Genomic DNA, 25,187 nt, shown 5'->3' with positions numbered 1-25,187 from the left:
AAAAATTATTGAATTTATTAATAATATTCATTAATTGATAACTCAAATTTCTTTAATCCAGGGCTTCTTAAACTTTGGTCCTTCGGGACCCTATTTACAGTTTTTTGGCATTATGGCTGCGAGTTTCTTGACGACCACATCACAGATATAAAAAATAAAATTAATAATTTAAATATTTTATTATATTTGATAATAATATACATATACATATTACATATGAAAACTATGTATATAGTTTGAGAATTCGTGGAGTTGGAGAACACAAAAACAATCATTTTGGAGTCGCGACCCATAGTTTAAGAAACCATGCTTTAATCTAATTCAATGAAATTGAATGGGCAGTTTACGACAAATGCAATAATAATTAATTATTTATAATTGAACTTCTCATAGGTCTATAATATTTTAACTAGTGGTACATGGCATCGCGCAGTAAGGAAACTTGCTTTTTTGTTCCAGAAATAAACATTTTTTTAAAGCTCAGAAAGCAAAAGTTATATTGTTTTGAGAATTTTGAATTTTTTCGAACATGACAATTAGGAAAATATTTGCAAAATTTGAATATTGAAAAACATGAAAATGATTGAAAAGAATATTTAAAAGTTACTGTTATTATTTAAAAAACTGTAATTTTTCGAAAATTTTATTGTTTTAAAAATGGATATTTTAGTTTATTTTTCCTGGATTTCCAAAACGCTGGACCTGCCTTTGCAATATATTTTTATTCAATCAAGCGAAATAATTTTTGAATCATTCAAATAGAATGCTCCGTTCTCTCAAAAACTTACCTTTCATACTTTATACTCTTTGCTCCATATCTCCGACACGACATGACCTGCCTTTGCCAAAAACTAATTAGCACATCTCTCCATCAATAGGAATCGAGCAATTCAAATCAATTAATCCGTTTGCCGAAAATCGTGGGCGAAAAATTGTATCCACACAAAAAACACACACACATTTTTATTAAAAGGTTCAGAAAAAGTTAAAAAAAAATCGTTTGAACTCACAATTTCTAAAAATGCAAAATGCAATGTCTTATGTAACAGGAAATTTTTGTAACTTAATATTCAAAAACATGGAGGATTGTTTGTTTAAAAATTTGCTCGTAAGAAAATTACTTCTGGGTTGTGATTTCTTGGGAACAATTTGACTCGCCCTGATATATATACATATATGTATATATATATATATATATATATATATATATATATATATATATAATATAGTATATGTAGTGTGATATATAGTACATGATCCCATAAAATAGCTGAAAGCCGTAAAACCTGGAATAGTCTTCGCTCCACATAATGAATAGCTCGGTTCGTTACATTGTAATTCTGCCAATAAAATCATTGTTTGTATTTAATTCAAATATAGAACGTAAAATAACCATTAATTCAAAATCGCAGATGAAACATCACCTACCATAAAACATATTATTGCAAAATTATGAAACGCATTAATAATATGAAATATAAATATTAACTTGAACCACAATTCTCGACAATAAAATGATCTATTCAGTTTTTTTTAAACCCAATATATATTATTGCAAAATTATAATTTGCGATATAAATATTAATCATACTAGACATAGACTTTTGTAGAAGTCACTTGTTTAAAGTTTTTTTGTATGATACTTATAAAAAAAAGATATTGTTATATAATTTCTACTTAGTTCAGTTCAGTTCAAAAAAATAAAGAAGAATTGGTACTTATTTTAAATCAATAACGAAAAGAGAAGACAGTGCATTATATAAATGCAACAAAAAAAAGAATAATTCTGAAGATTCCTAAAATTTTTTTTTTTAATTCCAGTTTATAATTATTCTGTATCTGGCTCTAATTGTATTGTTTAACAGATGATTGTATTAGGTAATTAACTTTCACATATAGAAACATTATTAAATATAAACACAGAACAAACCTAATTATTACTCCAAAATATTTAGTTTTTTTAAACATACTGAAAGTATCATCAGTTACAATCAAAAAAAGTTCAAATCATTTTTTATTTACATTATATAAAAAAGTTACATTATAAAGTCAAATGCATACGAAGATAAAAAATCTTGTTTTATATTCCCAGAAACGTAAAAAAATATAAAAATGTAACTTTTTTTTCAAATATCTGTAATAAGCTCTATTCAAACTCACAATAAGTTTCAATTTTCAAAAGCTTTAATAAATTCTCAAGTAATTTCCAAATATAAATTAGTTATTTTAGAGCAAGCCTCTCAGTACTTATTTATTATTTATAGTTTCAAATTTGTATCTGGGAACGTAGAAGTTATATACAGCCGTTGCCATATTAAATATTTATAATTTAATTATTCAATACCCAAAATAATTTAAGTCTCTAAAGTACCCAGAAATAACACAAGGTCTACATAATTAAATATTTAAAAGAACTATCAATGAGAATATTAGGTAGATTGCTTAATTGATAAACTAGTGAAAAATTGCACTTAGTACTTTGTTAAAATTAAAATTACATAATTAGCTATTCTATTATCTGCAGAATACTATCACAAATTAGTATAATTAAATAATTATAACAATAAAACAGCTTATGAACATATAAGAGTTCTGATTGCTGTACAAACAATAAAAAAAATCATAAATAAATTGTATCAATAATCTAAAATTCTAAATATATCCAAATGATTGAACAAAAAATAAATCATATTGAATACTATTTATCAATTTGTAAATATAATTATATAGTTACATAGTAGGCTTTGGTTATATTATATATGGAGCAATCTGGATGAAAGTATTAATTTTTTTTTTTTTTTTTATTAACTCTTTTATTTACAACTGTCCAGTATAGGACATTCAGTAAATTGGATTTACAATAGTCCGCCGAAAAGGTACATTGTGAAAGTATTAAATAACGGTGAAAATAAGATATAATGATAATAAAAAAAATAATTATAATAAATTAGCTAACATGGTCGGATAATTGTTCATTAGCAATGACAATTATTCATAAGCAAGTTGTAATCAATATTTTTGAATGTTATTTCGGACGTCGAACCAAATAAATAGACAAAAAAAATCAAAATAAAATAATATCAAAAAATAAATTTATCAAAATATCACTAAATCGTTCACCAGCTCTCCTACTATTAAAGGAAAAAACCTGCCAACTTAACAACCCGCGGGTTTTCGATCATTAACGATAACGAGGTGGTTTAGTTCTCATAGAGATAATGACCAAAAAAGGATGCAAAACGAAAGCCAAAGCTGCCGTGAATCCACTTCTATGAAAATAGGACAAATTGAGAAATTGGATTATTCTTTTTATGCAGAAGTGCAAAAAACATTAATCTGCGAAGTTTAAGCGTTTCTGGTTTTGACCGATGAAATATCAGCTAAGATCGATATATTGAATGATACATAATTAATATCATCAAATGTAATAATAAATAGCTGCTCGAATATCAACTAATATTTATAACTAGTGGTGTATGGCATCGTGCCTTAAGCAAATTGCTGGAACTTTCCGTACCGTAACGAAATGTTTGAGGAATATTATATGTTTTCAAATAGATAATTATACATACTTTAACATTGTCTAATATTTATAAGAATTATATAAACTGAACAAAGTTAAAATCTGAATTATTATTGATATACAACTTTTTTTTTTTTAAAAAAAAGTTTGAAATAATTTTTTTTCTTGTTTTGCCATAACAAGCAGTATGTTTTTTGGATCATTCAAATCGGATGCTCCGTTTCTGCACTCTTTGCTGCGTATCTCCGTAACGGTTGGATCTGCCTTTGCCAAAAAGAAATCAGCACATCACCTTATCAATAGAAATCTATTGCTTTTGCATGTTTCAAATCGGTTCATCCATACGTCGACGGAAAATTGTCTTCACACACACACACATATCAATGTTTTCTGAGGTATGCCAACATGTTCAGAAACCTCTGAAACGTGAAGAAAAGCATAAATTCTCAATTTTGATTTTCGGCCCATTATTATAATTTTAGGCCATCATTATAGTTTTTGGTTATCATCAAAGTGCCAATGAATCAAGAACACATTTAAGGACAATCGTAATACCAAAGAATTGTTAAGATATCAAAAAATTTTCAAAGTACTAAAAATAATAAAGGTATCAAAGTTCCAAGACAACAAAAAATATAAAAGTACTAAACAAATCATCAAGATATAATAGAATAATTAAATGATGAAAAATTAGCAAAGAATTAAATCATCATTAAGACATAAAAAAAATATCAATGCAACTAAGGTATTTCAAGTCACCAAAGAATTAGCAACAGACTAATGAATCATCAGTGCATCAAATAATTATAGAAGCACCAATTAATCAACAAGCGACTAAAAATTTATGAAGATGCCCAAATATTATCAAGGTGTCAAAGAATCATCACGACACCAAATTGTAATAAGGGCTCTAAACAGAAAATTATTAAGGCATCAAAATAATTAAATCACTAAACTGACAATATAATCAGCAAGAGGCTAAAGTATCAACTAGGCATCAAATAATTATCAAATAAATGACCAACAAGCGATTCGAAAATTATGAAAATGACAAAAAATTATCAAGTTTCCAAAGAATCATCAAGACACCAAACTGTTATAAAGTACTAAGAATTATCAATGTGCCATGAAATATATTACGGCAACAAAAAATCTTCTAAACAGCTATCAAACAGCATAAAACCTTCAGGGTTCCAAAATATACAACACTGAAGCACCAAAGTCTAATTAATGCTCCAAAATCTCAACCAACATTAAAAGTGTCAAGGCAGCACAGAATCATCAAGACATCAAAAATAGTCATGATTCCAAAAACTCATCCAGGCATAAAAGTATTTGTGATACTTGTACTCTATCATAATTAATGTACCAATAAAGTCTGAAGATAACTATGAATAGTTCATAAGTACACAAACCTCTACATTTTTAAATAAAATTTTTTATTATCACAAATATTTTTCAAATTTTCACGTAATCCTATTATTTCATTAAGGTGATTCAAATTCCACCTTGAAATTCATCTACATTAATATGCAATAGATGCAGCGACATCACAAATACAAAATTAATTCCAAAGACGATCAATGCATCTTGCAGGCAAACTTTGAAAAGCTGATTGAGCTTTAAGCTCGGATACAGGCAAAGTTTTGATCAAAAATTGCATCCACTAAGACGATAGGGAGTATATTTTGTCAATTATATAGGGTAGTCCTTAATATCGACATTTTCGAATTTCCTTGCTCCCAAGGGCTCAAATGGTTCCAAATTGATAAAAAATAATTCTCAGAAAGTTTTAGCTCTAAATATTGTTTTTTAGATAGAGCGCAATTTGGCCTAAATGGATATAAGATAGATATAAGAGTTGTAAAAATCACAGGAGTTGCAAATTTTATAGATAACGTGTCAATTATCATCTATATCTGTTATATTATATATTTGTTGTGATGATGCTAATTTAAAAAACGTCAACATATTGACATTATATCCAGTAATTTGGAAACCAAGGATCACACTGGAAAACCAGTAAAATTTGAGCATAATTGAAAATGTATTCAACCACTTTTGTCCAACTGGGTAAAAATAATAAATCAAATTACCTAATCAATGTTCATAATAATTTTCATATTCCGATCTTATAAACATATCAAGGATCATGATTCCCTTTGAAGTGTTATATGTAATATGTACAAGGATTCCGTAATTAGCCAAAGGAGTATAATGGTCCTGCATAAACCAGGATGAAAGCTTCTGTTTTCTACATTGAAAGCACAACTTTATACTTTATGCTTTATGTTATTAACTTCTGATGTCATGGCACAAAAGCTTTTCTTGAATTATGCAATTAACATCATGAGCAGAAGGATATTACATTTTTCTTGGAATAAATATATATGGGTTTTGTGACAGAGGCGAACTAGCAGGAGTAATAAGGAAATAGGAAACAAGGGATTGGTTGTTATGGAATTTGGTTTTCAGAAATAATATATCAAGTACTAATATTATTATATTATAATGTACTAGAGCTCGAGTTTCAATCTTGTACCTTTATACAAGAATCTAATTCCGCCAATATAAATTATTCACCATAACTATCAAAGTTTCATATACCAAACTTTCCTAGTTAAGTTTAAAGCTAATACGACATTTATCTAAATTTCTTCTTGTTTACCGTAAAAGCTTTCGTATGTGTCTCAAAACTTAATTATAAAGCGTAATAACCTGCTGCAGGTACAAGAAAAGTGGCTAGATCAAAGGAAAACTATTACCGAGAAACAGGAAATCGGTTTTCCAGAGCTTTAAGGAGTTTCGCTGGAATTTAAATTACAGGTTATGTAAACAGCAGCAGTCACAAGGATGTGATTGGATATTTGTTTATATTGGTTAAAAATTCAATTCAAAGTATAGTGTTTTATGAAATGTGTATCGGTGATTCATGAAAAATCAGATTTTTTTTTTATAAAACATTTTTTCATTTTAATCATATATTTCTGCTTATTGTGTATTTTATTAAGTTCAGTAATAAAATTGTACATCCCACGTCTTCCTTCCTGTTTCAAAAAAAGAAATACATCCAAGAAAAACTTGAATTTGTTATTCTAATAACGTGATGCCTGGTGTAAAGAGAATGTATTTTCTAAGAAAACTTGATTATATTTTCTTATTCCAGATATCACGTCTTTTGTATGCTTCTGAATATTCATTAAAATGTAGATGGATAATATACAGAATAAGCTCTGGATATTATTAGTATTATCTGGGATGTAAAGAAATTTTACCTTGAGAGTATCTTAAATTGAAAAAAAAAGATTTGTACTCGACAAATAGTCTTGGTTATTATTTTTACAAAATACAAAAAAATAAACATAAATTTAATATTAATTAGTATTTAAATATTTATAAATCATTATTAGTATTTAGAACTCATATTGAACATTATTTGCTAAAATTAATCCTAATAAAATTTCGTAAGGGTAAGAAATATTATCTTATATCCCAACTTATATTTATCTGTTCAAACTAAATTTTTGAGCTTTTTTAAATTTATTTATTCATTTTTCAATAAATATAATTTTATTAAGTCTCTGACAAGAATATATTCTTGTATATATTATATATTATAATCAAATGATATTAATTATAAGTATGTGCACTTGAACAATCAAAAAAATTGGGAAAAAATGCCAAGAAATTGATACTTAATGTATAGAATTATAATTCTATACATTAAATATCAATTTCTTGGCATTTTTTCCCAATTTTTTTGATTGTTCAAGTGCACATACTTATAATTAATATCATTTGATTATAATATATAATATATACAAGAATATATTCTTGTCAAAGACTTAATAAAATTATAATTCTATACATTAAATATCAATTTCTTGGCATTTTTTCCCAATTTTTTTGATTGTTCAAGTGCACATACTTATAATTAATATCATTTGATTATAAGTCAGTTCAATATTAAAACTACATGTTTTGAAAAGAATTCTTGAAATTACAATAAAAAATAACAGGAAAACCAAGATATGATGCTTAACATATTGAAGAACTAAACTAATCATACAATAATAATAATTATATAAATAATCTATATACCATTCCATAATAGATCATTTTTATTTAGTTGCAATATGAATTGAATTCTGTTCATGTCAGATTTTTGTTTCATGAATAGAAATAATTAGAAATAGTTTTACTTACTAGTTTTGTCAAATAATTTTGATTGATCAATGTTCGATAAAATTTTATTAAAAAACTTTAAAATATCCAACATTTCTAATACTCAACAGTATTTTTATTAAAACTCTTTTTACATTATTTTGTAGTTTCCTGGTCAATTCATGCCAACTTCCAAATTTTATTTGCTTGTTCATTCGATTCATATGATGATTATTTGAAAATCTCCAACTTGGGTGAAAACAAAATACCATTTATCACTTTTTTATTTAAATTGGTCAAATTGTATTGTTTTATTGAAAATAAATAGTCCGATTTATCGATTCATTAAAATTCTATTCATTAAATTTCGAGCAAGTTTTGATTGTTTTTTTTAATATGAAAACAAAATGATCTTGCCTCTGGTGCAGTAGTAAAAATTTATCTCAGTTACCACTGAACACAATTATCTTGTGAATAAATACATAAGTAAACCGAATCCATCTGATTTCAATTTGTGAGAGATTTTACTATTTATAAATCTGGTAAATATCATATATTTTATCTTCAACCTCCTATAAATTATTCTGCAACATTATATCTGGTTTTCATCAATTTCATCAGTTTCTCATGTAGTTTATTTTCTGCTGCCGATCGTTATTTACGTTGGATGCATATGCAATATATATATATATATATATATATATATATATATATATATATATATATGCATCCATGCATCCATCCATCGAAAAATATTAGGGCTGATAACAATATTTTACACTTCCTTCAAAATTTATATGATCTTTTTTTATATCGGCCTTGCTTACTCTTTGAGGAATTAGTCACCTACAATATCTTATTAATTAATATTAGATTTTATTTTTATATTCTACACTATGTTCTTATATATTCTACACTATTTTTATATGTAACCTATACTATATTTTGATTCTATATATACCCTATTCTATCCTATTAGCTTTTTTTTGCTTTTTACAACTGATTTCTTCATTCATCTTTTCTTCTAAATATGATCAAATTCTATTTAATTTTAAATTTACTATTTTTAGCATTTAAATTTACTACTATTTGTAAGCATTTTTATATTTTAAAATAATTAAAATTCTATTTAATTTTTAACTCAATATTTCAAATTTTATATCATTGTCAAGGATCGATCTGAGGATTTAGGATAACAAACATATGTGTAAATCCTACTCCTAGAATCTTGTGGTCATTGCGGATGATTTTAATACCAAATAGTATTAGTAACTTCTAATGATTTGGATTACACCGATTTTGAATTATTTTTTTCATTTTTTTTCTAATTTTTCTACCAGCTCTCCCATTATTTTCAATGCATACGAATATCGTATGTATGTAAGCATCATGCACTTTATATTGCTACCGGGTCTTAAGGGGGTAGTATGTAGTATGTAGTATGTGAAATTTACATGCAACTTGTACTCTGCCATGACAAATGGACGACGACTAAGTGACAAATAGAAGACGAGGGTTCAAAAGATGAACATCAACTGACTTGACCTCTGGTTGTACTGGATAAAAATCTTTGTTAGAAATAAATATTTACTTAAGAAATACGTGGAAAATTCTTGATAAAATTGATAAACTAGTGTAGTGCATGCCATTGTGTCTTAAGGCAAATTGCTGGAACTTCCCGTACCGTAACTAAAAATCTTGGTACGGAACCCAAAAAAAATTACACAAAATGTGTACACATTATTAAAATCTCTAAAATATCTGATAATTTGATATACATATGTCCAATCAACATTTTTACCGCCAAATGACATTTTTTTAACTTGTTTTTTTGAGAGTCTATAACCGCTGGACCTGCGTTTCCAAAAATTCAATCAGTTCTTTATCTTGTCAATACAAGTACAATGTTTTTTGAATTATTAAATTCGGACGCTCTGTTTTCTTAAAAACTGAGTTACCGTTTTTGGCGCTTTATGCACCGTATCTTGGGAACCGCTAGACCTGCCTTCGGTAAAAACTATTCAGCATGTCTCCATGAATACAAATCGAATGTTTCTTGAATTATTCAAATAGGTTGATCGGTGTTCCCGAAATCGTCGACGAAAATTTGTATCCACACACACACATACATCGATTTTTTCTAAGTCATGCCAAAATGTTCAGAAACCTTTGAAACGTAAAGATATATACAAATTTTTATTTTTGATTTTTTGCGATTACTATAACTTGCCCTACGGGAAGTTAAAAATAGCTTGTATGGTACTTCATAATGACTACTACATAATTTCATCTCCTAAGGTGTTTAGTGTTTATAGTTAGTTAACACATTGTATTGATCTCAGGTGATTTAAATATCTTAAGTTTGCAAGACCAAAGCTCTAACCAATAAGCCTACGAAAAATGCTTTTTTAACTTCCCGAAGAAGAAGTTTGTTTTCATAAAAAAGTCGTATTCGCTAATTTCATGTTTTCTCGACGTTTCAAGCCATTCTGAATCGAATGAGACCAAATTTGGAAAAAATATGTGTGTGTGAACAGAAAACGCCGTAAATCGACGTTTTCTCAAAAAACGGCTGAACCGATTTTATAAATTTAAAAGCCATTCGATGCACCTCGATGAGCGTTTATCAATTTTGCGCGACGATCAGCCATACATTTCTTATAAATTTCTTTGTAAATCGTTGAACAGTGAAAAAAATCTTAACGTTTGCAAAAATTAGTATCGTTTTTTTGGCATTTGTCAAAATTAAACCTTTGATCGACGTTTGCTCAAAAATGCCTGAACCGATTTCAGAAATTGAAAAGCCATTTGATGTATCTCGATGAGATCCATCAAATCTGCCGAATTGTTTCTTTGTAATTTGTTAAAAATGGTTCAATTTTTCGTCCACATTTAAGATCATACTACCTAATCGATTTTAAAAAATCAAAAACTGTTCGAAAGATATTAGTTTGGAATGATATTGATTTTTCTTGTAATTAACTGTTTAAAAAAAATTTCAAGCCTATTTTTATGGAACTTTTTTGGTAATATATATCATGGTCTTATAGAACTTCCTGAAATAATACTGCCTCACGACAAGTAGTTTAATTTTAAAAATTCACAAATGTTTGAGAAAATGAGTAGTTGTTTTGACGTTTGTTAAAATTAAAATTAGACGATTAACTTGGTATAACGATAGAGAACTTAGTATTAATGAACATACTAAACCATTAAAGTCCTACGGTAACTGGTTCAATTATAAAAATTATTGATTTGTGAAAATTTGCTTTTAGAAAATACTTCGAGTTAACGTGTTCGTTCGTTTTCAATTATGTGTAAAAAATCTACACGCAATACTTTTAATCACTCATAATTTAATTTTTTTTTTATTGATTAAGTCAATTATTTACACATATTGCAAAGTTCATGTAACATGCCTCAAGGCAAAATACCAATACCAACTAGTTATGATTTTTCCATGTGATTACTAATGATAATATTGATCTCAAGAGTATTTGATTCCATAATATCTTGCGCAAATATCTCTCCCGATATAAAATATCGTAAATGCGAGCAAGACTTAACATTTTTATAGTTTAATATTGACATTTAACGCTTAGGTATCAGAAACGATAAAATATATATTAGAAAATAGCTGCTTTGTATTTTATTATTACCATCAAATACGCCAATAAAATAAATACTGTACGAGGATATCTATAAAATGAAGTGTATTGATCGCATTGTTACTTATACAGTGTTATAAAATGTTGAGAATTTTATTTCGAAATTATGAAATTAAAGTTTTATTATTGAGATATCAGAATGGCTTGAAACGTCGAAAAAACATAAAATTAGCCAATCGTATGTTTTGATAAAAACATAAACTTCTCCTTCGGAAAGTTAAAAAAGCATTTTTCGTAGTTTAATTCACAAATTGATTAATGATTCTAGAAACTAAAGTTTTTATTATACAAAATTAAAAACCAAAATTATTCTTCTGTAACTTTTATTACTTCATAATAAAACCGTCGTGCAATTATTAATATGGAAGGATTAAATAAATCTCCTAATCATGCAACATGTACAGAATGACAAAATCCATGCATTATTGTTGACAAAATATAACAACAATATCTCCGGATTGCTTTCTGATCCGCTTATGTTGCCGAGGCTTCCGGCTGAATTATTCAAAATGCAATCTGGATACCGGAAAACGGCAGTTGTTAACGCTCCGGTAGGAGGAAAATCTTCCGGGAAATGCAGTTAACTTCCGCCGACGGTATTGAATAGGACTCAATCCGTTCGATGGATAATGAAATGATATCGCATATGCAATTGTCTGCAGAATTGGAGACGATGGTAACGAGGATTTGTTGGAATATTATGGATAAGGGTAAATATTATCTGAGATTAGATGGTAAAGGTTGCAGAAGGTGGAACACGTGGATGGAATTGGAAAGAAATGCCAAGTTTTGTACAAGTTGGAGAAAACTACACTTCTGACCACAGAATTGGAAGGTGATACTAATTTGTAAGGTAGTATCAAGCTTGTAGAATTAGAAGTTAGTTCTGATTTCAAGTTTCCAAAAAGCACATTCCACACATTTTAAATTGCACAAATTTGTGGAAAAAATTGGAAAGTAATGCCAAGTGCAACTTGTTCAAGTATTTTCTTACCAACTACATTTTGGAAAATGGTACTAAGTTTTAAGGTAGTACCAAACTCTTAGAATTGGAAGTAACTATCACTATAATAATATAATTAATATTAGTTATGGTAGATTAACTGACCAACATTCAACAATTTGTAGGCAACATTGTTTCCAAATGGCCAGATATGCCTGTGGCCAGGCTTAATTATTTGCGTGGGATGAGCCATATAGACCAATGTCGGTAAAACTATATAAGCTTTATCTACAAAATGTTCAATTTTTGTACCCAGCCGCTATCGGCTTTAAATTTGACCAATTTAGATTGTATATTGCTTGTAGATTCAGCACACATTAATTTGTACATGAGTAGTTCCAGTTCCAAATTTCCAGGAAAACTACATTTTACATTTTACATTGCACAAGGTGCAGCACGTGGATCGAATTGTAAAATAGTCCCAAGTTTTTGTACAACTTGTTCGAGTATTTATCATAGTGTAAGAAAACTACACTTCAAACTACAGATTTGGAAGGTGGTACTAACAATAAGTTTTAAGATAGTTCCAACAAAACCACATTTTACTTAAGCTACTCTCTCTTGAATTACCGTATCAAGACTAATATAAATATACACCGTGTCCAAGAACTCAACGTCAAACCGAAACGTGATGATAGTCTTGATCATAAATCATGATCATATATCTTGATCATAAATCATGATCATGTATCTTGATCATAAATCATGATTATAAAGTATGATCATATATCTTGAGAAAAGAATGTAGAAATATGTTTTAAAACTATGAGTAATAGCAAACTGGAGCTTTGGTGAAAATTTGTCAACTTTTTTGGTTTATTTGGTTGATTTAGATCCATTTTGTGTCATTATTTTAGACCGTGGTCCTAGATATGTTATTATTGATAAATATTTGCGACAATGATCTAAAAATGGTCACGCTTTTACCAAAGCTGTAGGTTGAACTTTAAAGTTCATAATTTCTAAACAGATATTTATTTTCTAAATTTTTTATGATAGCTATGATCATTAATATCACCCGGTTTTGGCTTGACGTTGAGATCTTGGACACCCTGTATAGATATATATATATATATATATATATATTATATGTATAGATATATATATATATGTATATATATATATTAATTGTTTAATATGAACAAAACAGCACTCAGATTTGTTTAACACAACTTTATTTTATGATTACAGACGTTTCGAGACCATGGTGTGTCTCATCTTCAGTGTAATTTCAAAAACAGTTACTTATATACTACACATTCTTTAATAATTTATTTAAATTTATGATATACAAAAAACACCAACTATCCCTTGCAATGCTTGACACAGTGTGTTTTTTTACAAATTTTATTCTTCCATATGATTATAGTACTTTTAATATGCACAGAGATTCTGGGTATAATTCTCACAGTTTTTTTATAAACTCACTTTTATTTTGAAATTACGAGTTGGGGTTAGTTGAGCATAGTTGCTAAACTTGTTCAATTACCATTAACTTCCAGAAATTAATTATTATTTTTAAGATTTAAGCTAAGTCTATGAGTAATAATATAAAGAAATAATGATTTTAAACAAAAATACTGAATATAATGGTAAAATAATTCCTAAGATACGATATTGTTTTGTTGATTCTACTTTTGGTTAAATATTCAAAGAAAATTACTATAAGTTTTGTTTTCTCTGACAATAAAGACAATAAATATAAAACTGGTTATTAAAAACTTATTTTATTTCATCACTAATCGTCATTGAACCTATGGGGTACATTGAGCATACTTGACTTTTTGCATTTAAACAGCTGTAGCTTTTAAGTTTTACTTATTACCAAAAAATAGTATTAACACTTTTGTTAAGCAATAAACAACAAATCCATTAAGCCGTATAGCAATTTATTGAGACTTTTCGTTGAGGAGCTACATCCGTTTAAGTAAAAATTTGCTCAACTAGCCCCGCCCTACCCTACATACTGGAAATTTTATTTTCAATTTTATCTGATATAAAATTTTATATCTGAGTTATAAAAGAAAAATTTAATATAGATGTATAAAATCGTGTTTATAATTTAAACAGAGAAAATTCGAATGCTCTAAAAATCTATGAATACTCATAAATAAACATTAAAAATTTTAAAAATAATTAATAATAACAACTAATAAAATATATTTAGTAAGATATATTACAATTAATAAAATATATCGTAAATATAATAAGATAAATTGTATAGACCCGGCGGTACCCTTATTAATAGAAGCATCAACTGTATTATATATATATATATATATATATATATATATATATATATATATATATATATTTCATTAAAACTTTATTATTATATAGTGTTAATATGCATCATAGAAAGTTCCAGAAGTTGTAATACATGTCTGAAATAACATTAGGTCGGAAAGTGCCGGAAGAAAAACTTTTGCATTCAGCATAACTTTCAACGAAAATAACTTTTCTATATAAATATATATATATATATATATATATATTTATATATTTATATATGTTATTATATTTGCGGAGATTGCCTGAAAATATAAAGTAATTTTTTAAGGATTCATTCATAATGCAAAACTTCTTGATTTTGGAACTTGCCATGACGTAAACTTTCTATTGTAAAATTTTAGTAGTAAATATTTGATTCCAGTAGATCGACCAGGATTTTATGATGACCAAAACTGGATTTTATCAAATCATATTTCAATATTTGTTCAATATTTCACCTTCGACTGTTTTTCATCTGGGTTTGACAGGCAATATCTCAACCGGTATTGATTGACAACAACCTGAAACTATGCGTAGATCGAGGTTGGTGTGCAACGCATAGAAAATCGCCCATAAGCCCTATAAATATGATTAAAGCTAAATTTAGAGACAAAGGACAGAAAATGTTTATTATAGATTAGGGTAGATTCCAAACCGTAGATTCAGTATCTGTGATAAAAATTCAAATATTTTGTTCTAAAAATATTATTTCAATTTTTATACTCAGACTGTACTTCAGACTATTTAGTGGAGTTAACATCAAGTCTATATGTTCTCTAATATTTTGATGATATTTTATACAGGTATAATAATAAAGAAGAATTCAACGTCAAGCCGAAACGAGGTAACAGTATTGATTATAACTATCATGAAACAAATGAGCTTTTAAGTACTTAAAGCTTTGGTATAACTTTTACTAGACAAAATTATTGACACAGTTGCTCCTTGAAGTAAGATGTAAAAGTATCATTGAAATAGGACTATTTGTTGTATAATTTGATAAATATGTACAAACATAGAAAAATTAAAAAAAAATCTTGTACTTCCTCCAATATTGTTATATTCTCACAATCTAAACATTCAACTTTGGAATCCGGGTCGGTAACTCAGTCGTTAAAGTTTTAAATTTTGAAAGAAAAAAAATGTATATATATATATATATATATATATGTATATTTAATTATTATTATTATGGACCAAAAATATGATTCATTTAATAATCCATTTAATTTTGGCACACTGAGCAAGAATTGCACATGGACCGAAACGTGTGTTTATTTAATACATGTACCATGGTACATTTATAATTAATTTTCCTCGGATATATTTGGGTTACTCCATATTTATATACGACCTGTTTTAATTTAATATTCTGCCAAAATTATACCTACATATCATTACAGATGAATAAATATAATTCTAATAATATTTTAAGAATATTTTCGTACAATAGGGTTTTTGTACAAATATATATAAAAGTAAGCATATATGTATTCTTGTGAATATGTAGATGTTATGTGTATACATGTATATATTTATATATATATATATATATATATATATTTCTTATATTTTTCTAATTATTATCTAGTTTCTATCTTTATTATCTCTACTATCTTTTATTATTTTTTATTGTTGACTGTTGCTGTATTGTTATTTTTTCCCTTATACTTATAGTTTTTATACCAAACCACAAATCTTATAATTACCTGGATATATAATTTTTTTCACTTTTTTTAGATGATGACGTTTATAAATCTTTGTTTTTTTCCTTTCGTATATTGCCCTAAAAGTACTTACTCGTATAAAAGTATATATTTATTTAAATGGTTTATGCCTTTTTTAGGTTTTTTCCTAATTTGTTTTATTTCATTATTTTTTTATAATATAAATATTCTTATTTCTTGATATATTATATTTTGATTCATTTATATTTTCTGTTTAATTTACTACTTTTATCTGATACTTATTTACACCACTTTATATACACAACTTTAATTACATTAATAAAAAATAATTAATTGAATAAAAATAAATATCTCATTATTTGTTTATTGAGAGTTGAAGCATAAACTATAATTTCCAAATAAAGCAATAATAAATAAATTAATTAAAATTAATAATTCAAATAAATTACACCTTGTTATTTGACTATAACACAAATTACAATTTGCAAAATTAATTGATTCAATTTGAAGATCATATTGTACAAACTATACATATAATATTTACGATGTAATAATTATTCATGTTATATAATAATTACTAATTATTATGTATTACATATTAATTATTCATGTCTAATTTGATATCAAATTTGATTAGTATAAATACATTTACACACAACAACTTTGGAGATTTAATTATTTTTATAAATGAATATACTTTATATATTTTTAATGGAATTATTATTATTAATATTACTAATATGAATTTCAACAACTTTTGCCACTTAATTCATCTAACTTTTGATATACTAATGCACTTATTCCATAAGCAACCCATTTATGATATCAACAAATTTTGTATAAATGTTAGACCTTTTTTAATCTATTTTTTATCAAATTTTATATATAGAAAAATGATTCAATTTCCAATTTTCAATCATTTAATTATCTTAATCTATCTGCATAAAAATTATAACTACAGTTATATTTACTATTTTTCCAAATGCAAAACGTTTTTGAAGGCAAGTCCAATTTCACACATCTAGAAAAAAATGTTATCATATAAATGGCTTCAAACATTTCTGAATTTTTTAAATTTATTTAGAATTCTCTTTTTTAAGAATTTATTTTGTCCTTTTTCTATTTAGTACAAATCAGATCCATGATTAGAAATCATCACTATTATCTTACATAAAGTATTAAAATAATTATTTAATAAGCTCTATCTAAAACATTATATTTGGTATAAAAATTCAAGTATACATGTTGTATTAGGAAACTTGCCTTTTTTATAGAAATTTTTTTCTTTTCTCGCAAATATGTGTTAGTGCATTTCTAATGCGTTAGTCTTAAAAAAATTCAAGAAAAAATAAAAAAAAAATTCTACACTAGGAATATCATGAACCCTATTTTGAGTAATAAAATTTCAATTTATTTATAAAAAACACAGAAAATTGCGACGTTGGTAGATCAATTACCATAATCTATCACTACATAAGTATTTCTTTTCCCATTGCATCCCACTTCTGACAACAAATCCAGTGCAAGAGTCCTATTTTTAGACCTCTCTCCTGCTAGAAAATTCTATTTTAACACTCGGAAAATTATCCATTTCACATTTTCCGCAGCTTTCCATGTCAATGTCGAATCAATCTGCGGAATTGAATTCTATCGACGAACCGTGAAGTCGAATCAGCGTTTATATCAATCTGGCATCTTCTCATTTCCTTCACCCTTAAAAGGTCAAAACTTAGAAGCTATTGAATAGATTCTAATGTCCAATATAAGAGGATTTTAGGATAGATGTCAAAAGGATTCATCTATCAGAAATCGATTAAGAAGTTGATATTGGTAAATGAAATTTTGCTATATTTTAGTTGGCCCATCTTAAGCTTTTTCTTTTTGTCTCATGAGATATGGCTAATATAATCACCCTATATGAGACATCGATAAAGAGTTTGTTTGCCAGTTGTTCCTAAAAGCAATATTTGGGATGAGAAGCACATTTATAAATTGTCCAAATGCAATTTTCCACATTTGGTTTATAAGAGCAACATTTTTATGGTTTGTTGGTATCAGGTAATATTGGTCTTGTTCTCATCATGAAAGCTACTTTAGGATTGCAGGAGAATTTATCTTCCAAAATTTTCATTTGAGAATTATGATGATCTCATTTTCAAATCTGGATAACTTTTTTTTATATTAGGCTGATTTCAAGAACAGTCCAATTTTACAGAAGGCTTTATATATCAAAATGCAATTTGATCGCAAATATATGATCAAATGTCGATGACGTCTGATTATGGAATGTATAATTCAGTAGGAGAAAGTGTTATGTAGGAGGTAGGAGAATATATGCCAAAAAGATTTATGTGTTAGAATTAGATTAAAAATTCATATTTCTAAATGCAACTTCTGCTACATTTGCCAACTTTAAAATTCATCATAAAGTTATGTCTAACTTTGTTAGGAAGATTTATATATCAGACATCGATTACGATGTTGATATTTCTAGATGCAATTTCTGCTATATTTGTGCGCATTTTAAGTTGCACCAAAAATGTATGTCTAATTTTGTCACGAAGATTTATATACTAGATATATTTTAAGGAGTTTATATTTCCGGACGCATTTTTATCATATTGCATATATAATTTTGGATGCATTTTTGGCATTTCTACGTTGAGCCTATTTTGAGTCTCATCATGAATGTATGTCTAATTTTGTCAGGAAGATTTATCTATTAGATACTATTAAGGAGTTGATATTTCTAGATTCAATGTATCAGAAATAAATTTTATATAATATTTTTGGACGCAATTACGTCACATTAACCAATGACGTGCTACTTTTTCAATTATTACTAATTTTTCCTCAAGAAATGTCTGATTTTGGACATTGGATTATTGTTAATGTCAGAAGAATTTATCTACCAGAAATCCTTTAGAAATTAAGTATTCATTGACAGAAATTATGGCAAGATTCTATTCGATTCAAATTTACCTTTTACTTGCAATTTGTTGACTTCAGATAAAAAAAATTGAATTTTGAAAGAGAGGTAATTTTTCGAAATAGTATATAAACTATAGATTTATTTCTAGTAATTGCCTAAATTTATGCTTACATACATTACACTTAAAAACGTATGTAATTTTTTAATCACAATTTACATTTAGCATCTCTAATGATGGTCAGAATATTTTGTATTTTTGATGCCATTTTTTTCTGCAGATTTACCTGTTGTCAGGATAGGTGTAAGAATTACTTTATAATAATAATAACAAAAATATGAACAAAGTCTCGAAAAATCTTATAATCATCAAGTCAAAATAAATATTGTTGATAAGAATACTGATACTCAAGGAAAATATTTTTTCTCTTTAAAAAAATCGTATTTAAAAAATGCTTATATTCATCATTTATAATATAAACGATCCACCTATGCATCCAATATTTTTCCACCGGGTTTTTGAATATTTTTTGCAAAATCTACATAAAACATGAACGATTTACAAAAAGGTTCGTATTTTAAGGAGTGTATAGGTATCCTTTTAGGATGTTCTTAGACGTAGATAACACTTGAATTGCCTACACTAGGCCTCTTGTCTATTCTTCAGATAAAGGGATTACTCTTGCGAATCCTTTTGCTGATAACGAATAGATTTGAAATCCTTCGACGAGAAAGAACAGATTTTGGAATAATAATAATATTAGATAGCAGAAATTTTTTAAACTAAATTATAATATATCATTCCTACATATTAATTCCTACAAATTGAATAAATAACAGAAAAAATAGAATATTCATTTTTACCAAAAATAATACATTAATTTGTAATAATATTTTCAAAGTTTTGCAAGAGTTAATTTAACGTTATATTTATTAAATTATTCTATATTATATTTATTATTTTCATTTCATTTCCCAAAACACATAATCTCTTAATGTATCAGATAATCCAGGCTCTATAGAATTTACAATGGTTCTATAAATAGTAAAGTACTTAGCATACTTAATGCTAATATACTATTCAATCATGTTATAAATTTAAATGTACACTTTGAGAAACATGTGAGATTATAAGCTACTTAAAATTAATCCGTATTATTTCATTTCCAAAGCCGGCATTGGAAAATATACTTATCTTGTTACTTGTTGCAATAATAAACACAAGAAGGATTAAGATTTGTATTTATGAGACAGATATAGATTATTAATTTTTTATTAATTTATTTTTACGTAAATTTAGATTTAGTGCAAAAATTAGTTATATATTTATTAATATATAGGTGTATATCATAAAAAATAGGGTGTCCCAGAACTCAACGTCAAACCGAAACTGGATGATAGTATTGACAGTGACTGTCCTGAAAAAAATTTATCTCACGTTGTTCGGAAATTTTGAACTTTTAAATAAAAACTAGAGCTTTGGTAAAATTGTGACCATTTTTGGGTTATTGTGGTTAATTTTTATTAATTAGATTCGTAGCCGTATTATTATAGTTCTAGGACCACGGTCAAAAATAATTACACAATTGCTCCAAGTTTTCAAGAATTAAGACTCTTTGTTAAACTACTTAATTTTTCTAAATTGTTCTACTACGGAAAGTCTTCCTTTAAAAAAAAGTACTAATGTATTAATAAATTGCATACATTTCTAAAAATATCTTTCTAATAATTATTATTACAAAAGAGTAACAAAAAGTTTTGTTTAAATACAATTATAAATATAATATTTTTTCAAGTAATATTCTTTGTAATAATTTGAATATATCTAATTACTACTAGTGTTTTTATTAACACTTCTGAGTAAGATTTAATCTCATAATTAAGAAAAATTTTAGCCAGACTATTTTCTACATTAAATATATAAAGTCCCATAAATAAGTAATAGTAAAACTGTTTTTAATAAATTTTTACTAAAATATTTACAATAATAATTATTTTAGTATTACTTTTTCGTAATTAGAGCTATAGGGTTTTAATAAGAAATTTCAGATTTGGGCAGCCTGGTGTCAAGCAGTATTGAGTTTTTTTGTGTTTTGTCAAGTTTTGTTGTGTTTACTGTTCATATGTGCACTATTCAATCTACGATCAACTAAATTAGTGCTTTACTACTGTGCTCCAATTTGCATGATATTTTGGAATTTTTTGAACCAAGTTAATTCTAAATGAAAATGATTATCAAAACATATATGTATATCAAATTATTAGATATTTTATAAAGATTTGAATAATGAGTACAAGTTTTATTACAAATACGTTAGGTTTCGTACCAAGATTCATGATGTTTTAAGTTCACTTATATAGTTCAAATAAATTTCCTCGACGTTTTCGAGACTGCTGATCAACCGGCTCAAATGAGTTTTAAAATTTTCAAATATTTCAAAATTTTCGAAGGTCCATTTTATCGAAAAAAATGTAAAAACTTTCAAAATTGTTGATTTTTTTAAATTATAAGTCTAATTTTTTCAAGAATTGAAAAAAAACTAAAGTTTCAAAAAAGCCGAGTTTTTTAGAAATTTTAAAGCTATTAAAAATTATGAATCACGTTACAAGAAGTTCCACCAATTGGCACCACACGTTTCATTATTTTTTCTGTCAATTAAATTATTGGTATAATTAACGATAACTATAGTATTCTATTTATAATTTTTATTTGGTGTTAAATAATGATTTGGTACTAATATTTTTCTTCTTTTTCAGAAAATGCTACGAAATTCTGCAACTTGGACGGAACCTGGAACAATTACACAAATTATTCAGAATGCAAACGAATAACACATTTACCTGTTCACGATTTTCTGGAAGGAACAGAAATACCCAGCATAATATATTACATAGGATACACAATAAGCCTGGTGGCTTTAGGTCTGGCAGTTTGGGTGTTCCTCTACTTCAAGTGAGTTGATTAATTCATTACAAACCTAGAGAACCATTGAAACTTGGTGTAAGTGGCAATGCGCCACCTACATAAGTCGCTAAGTATTGTATTTAGAATCCGACAGCCTTCAGAGTATAATGTCAACATGCATTTTTCTTTATTTTTTCCACGTGTTTATTACATATTTTTTGCCCTTTCCATTTTCCGACTCCGATTTTCTTTTGATCGTAGAATTAATCCGGCAGAGACTTTTCTCCTCGACTTTCCCCTTGATTTTCTCCAAGACTCGTTAAAGGTGAAAAGTAAATATACTTAAAAGTAATCCAGAGAGTTCCATTTTATATAAAGTTGACCATAGTAGATGGAGAGGAGAATTCTGTTGTATTATTATTTTTACAATATATGTTTCCAGAAATTCGATGCGGAATATGACATTTTGTAAAAATAAATAAATTGGTTTCTGTAGTTGTAAAATGAATTGGCTCATGGTAAATTCTGGATTAAACAAGTAGAAAATGTTGAAGTTAAAATAATTGAAAAATCGAATAAAATAAAAGAGTGCGCGTAAGGTTCACACGCGATTGTACGAGATGGCATTTAAGTAAAAAATAAATATATCATATAACAATTTTAAATAATGTTTATTAGTAATATTGTAACACTCGTGATGCACACATTTATTAGTGTCAACCATTATCCACATTTATATAATGATAAATTATAAATTATATATTTATAACAGAATTAAAAATATGTATAATATGTAAAAATAATAATGTAATTTAGGTCATACTTCAAATATGACATGATCGGTTTGTCATTGTAATTAGCATTTAGAAATGAACCTTTATTAGAGATATAAAGTAATTGCTGATTAATCAATTCTATAATATTCGTTCACACAGTGGATTGTGTTAAACAACGCCCAAAGAAATATTGTTTTCACAATTTCACTCATTATGTAATTGTGTTTGAAAAACTTCATGTAATTAAAATTAACATACATTTATTGTCTGCTCGTATGTTTTTTACTTTTTCTCTGGCGATTCAATCTCAATCTTTTGGCAATTGTAATATCTGTCTTGCCTATAAAGAACATTTTCCATTTTAATAAATTCAAAGATTTATAGAAACTACGAATAATATAGAAATTATTTTAATAAACTCAAGTTTCTCAGACGTCACAAATGTTTCATTTTTTTATTGTTTTTATTATAATTATTTGCGGGGGACACAGTAAATTATTCTTCTGATTCAGGCATTTTTTATTAGATCAAGATTTGTACTGCGATGTGCCCTTAAAATCTAATGACATTCAGATCTCCTCGTTGATGTATGCCGGTACGCATACAACAAGAGATCTTTTTTCATTCGACACGACGACTAATCACAATCGACTCGTAAAGATTTTATGACGAACAGTTCGGGCGTAACGCTACTTCCCTTGCATTTTCACAGATTTACTCCCTGGTTGCGCCGAAAGAGGTTTAACTTCAAAAACAATGAACAAATTGCAATATTTATATATTTAGTGTTTAAATTAGAAACACGTTTCGAATTAATAATATATTATCAAATGTCGATGGAAAATCACTTGTGCAAAATTTTCTGATTTGAGTTGGAGTTTACAAACCATTATCTAATGATATAGAAACATACATATAGTTTATATTAGTCAGCCAAAGGATACTTTCATTATTGAATTTTTGTTTTATAGATGAATAAATAATTACTAGTATACTACTATATTATTAATAAATCATTGATATTATTGCCTAATTTACTGATTTGCTCTGCAAGACTTTTTGTAAATCATATTTCAAAAAACTGAGAGAATTACCGCAAATTGCAGCGATAATTTATTAGATGTAAAACATAACAGAGTATCAATAACAACATGGAAATATTAATGAATCTGCCCTTACTACCATTTATCACCAAACCTTTACAATCACCAATTTTAATAACCCAAAGTGCTTCCATATCACTCGATCCTGGTCTCTTTTTCTTACGCTCTGATTCATTTACTAAAGTGCACACATATGTGTTAAAACAACTTATGAATTTCGTTGATACATTATAAAAAAACGTCGTAAATTTTGTAATATCTCTAAGTGAAATATTGCAAATTGGCAAAATGCCAATAGAACTTCCTGCTAAAGTTTGATCATAAAATAATATCAGGCCGAGATGTAAGTGAACCCATACTAGATTTACGAGCGATGAGGTTAAAGGATTCAGCGTTTTGGATAATTTATAACTGGATTTTATGGATATTTTTGGGTTGTGGTGTTTTGTGAAAAAAAGGCTTCGGAAGAGGTGAATAGTAGTATGTTGACACGGAGAAAATATATTACTAATCCAATGAATGGTGGACCCTAAATAATTCTAATAATTATTTAGCAATTACCTAGCAAACTTATAGAGGATTTTTTTTATCAACTTGGAAGCATTTAAGCCCCTGGAAGCAATGAATTTCAAAAATGTCCATATTAAGGACCACGCTAATATATATATATATATATATATATATATATATAATCCACCATATAGTATTATTAACATGACTGTATGGTTTTCCAATACGTCTCGAATAGATTACAAAGTCTAGACGCAATATTAAGAAAGTATATTTCAAAAACACATTACGATGCAAAATACTCACCTTTTGCTAGAAGAAAATAGTTATTTTTAAAATATGCAGGTCGGCTTTAGATTTTATTAAATATTCCATAAAGGTACATGAAAATTTGTTTGCGAATGAACCGGATTAAAATAAAATCATGTGTGGTGTATTTTATACTCAAAATATTTTTTTGAAACATTGAAATTTGAATTTTCTTATATTTTATTTGTAATTATTATTGTATTGAAAATTTCATGAAATTGTTTGAAATTTGTTCCATTGTATATTTATTGCACGTTTACTAATAAAAACAAAATTTCCAAAGACATTAATATTTTTATACCAAATCTTTGAGGAATTCATTATAAAACTAAATTTGT

At 26.9% G+C, this 25,187-nt stretch overlaps 1 protein-coding gene across 1 annotated transcript in view; it reads left to right on the top strand.

Moving 5' to 3' along the window:
- The window catches only part of LOC113364174 (diuretic hormone receptor-like), a 191,234-nt gene that overhangs the window by 109,744 nt on the left and 56,303 nt on the right, over positions 1 to 25,187 (top strand). Inside the window, exon 4 of the mRNA XM_026606654.1 lies at positions 12,182 to 12,190. Coding sequence (XP_026462439.1) covers positions 12,182 to 12,190 — 9 coding nt within the window. The remainder of the gene's footprint in view (positions 1 to 12,181; positions 12,191 to 25,187) is intronic.

The sequence above is a fragment of the Ctenocephalides felis genome, unplaced genomic scaffold, assembly GCF_003426905.1.
Source record: "Ctenocephalides felis isolate EL2017-DRISC unplaced genomic scaffold, ASM342690v1 CF-g0.4_SCAFFOLD_00845, whole genome shotgun sequence".
Lineage (NCBI taxonomy): Eukaryota > Metazoa > Arthropoda > Insecta > Siphonaptera > Pulicidae > Ctenocephalides > Ctenocephalides felis.
This window is presented reverse-complemented; position numbering and strand designations above follow the sequence as displayed.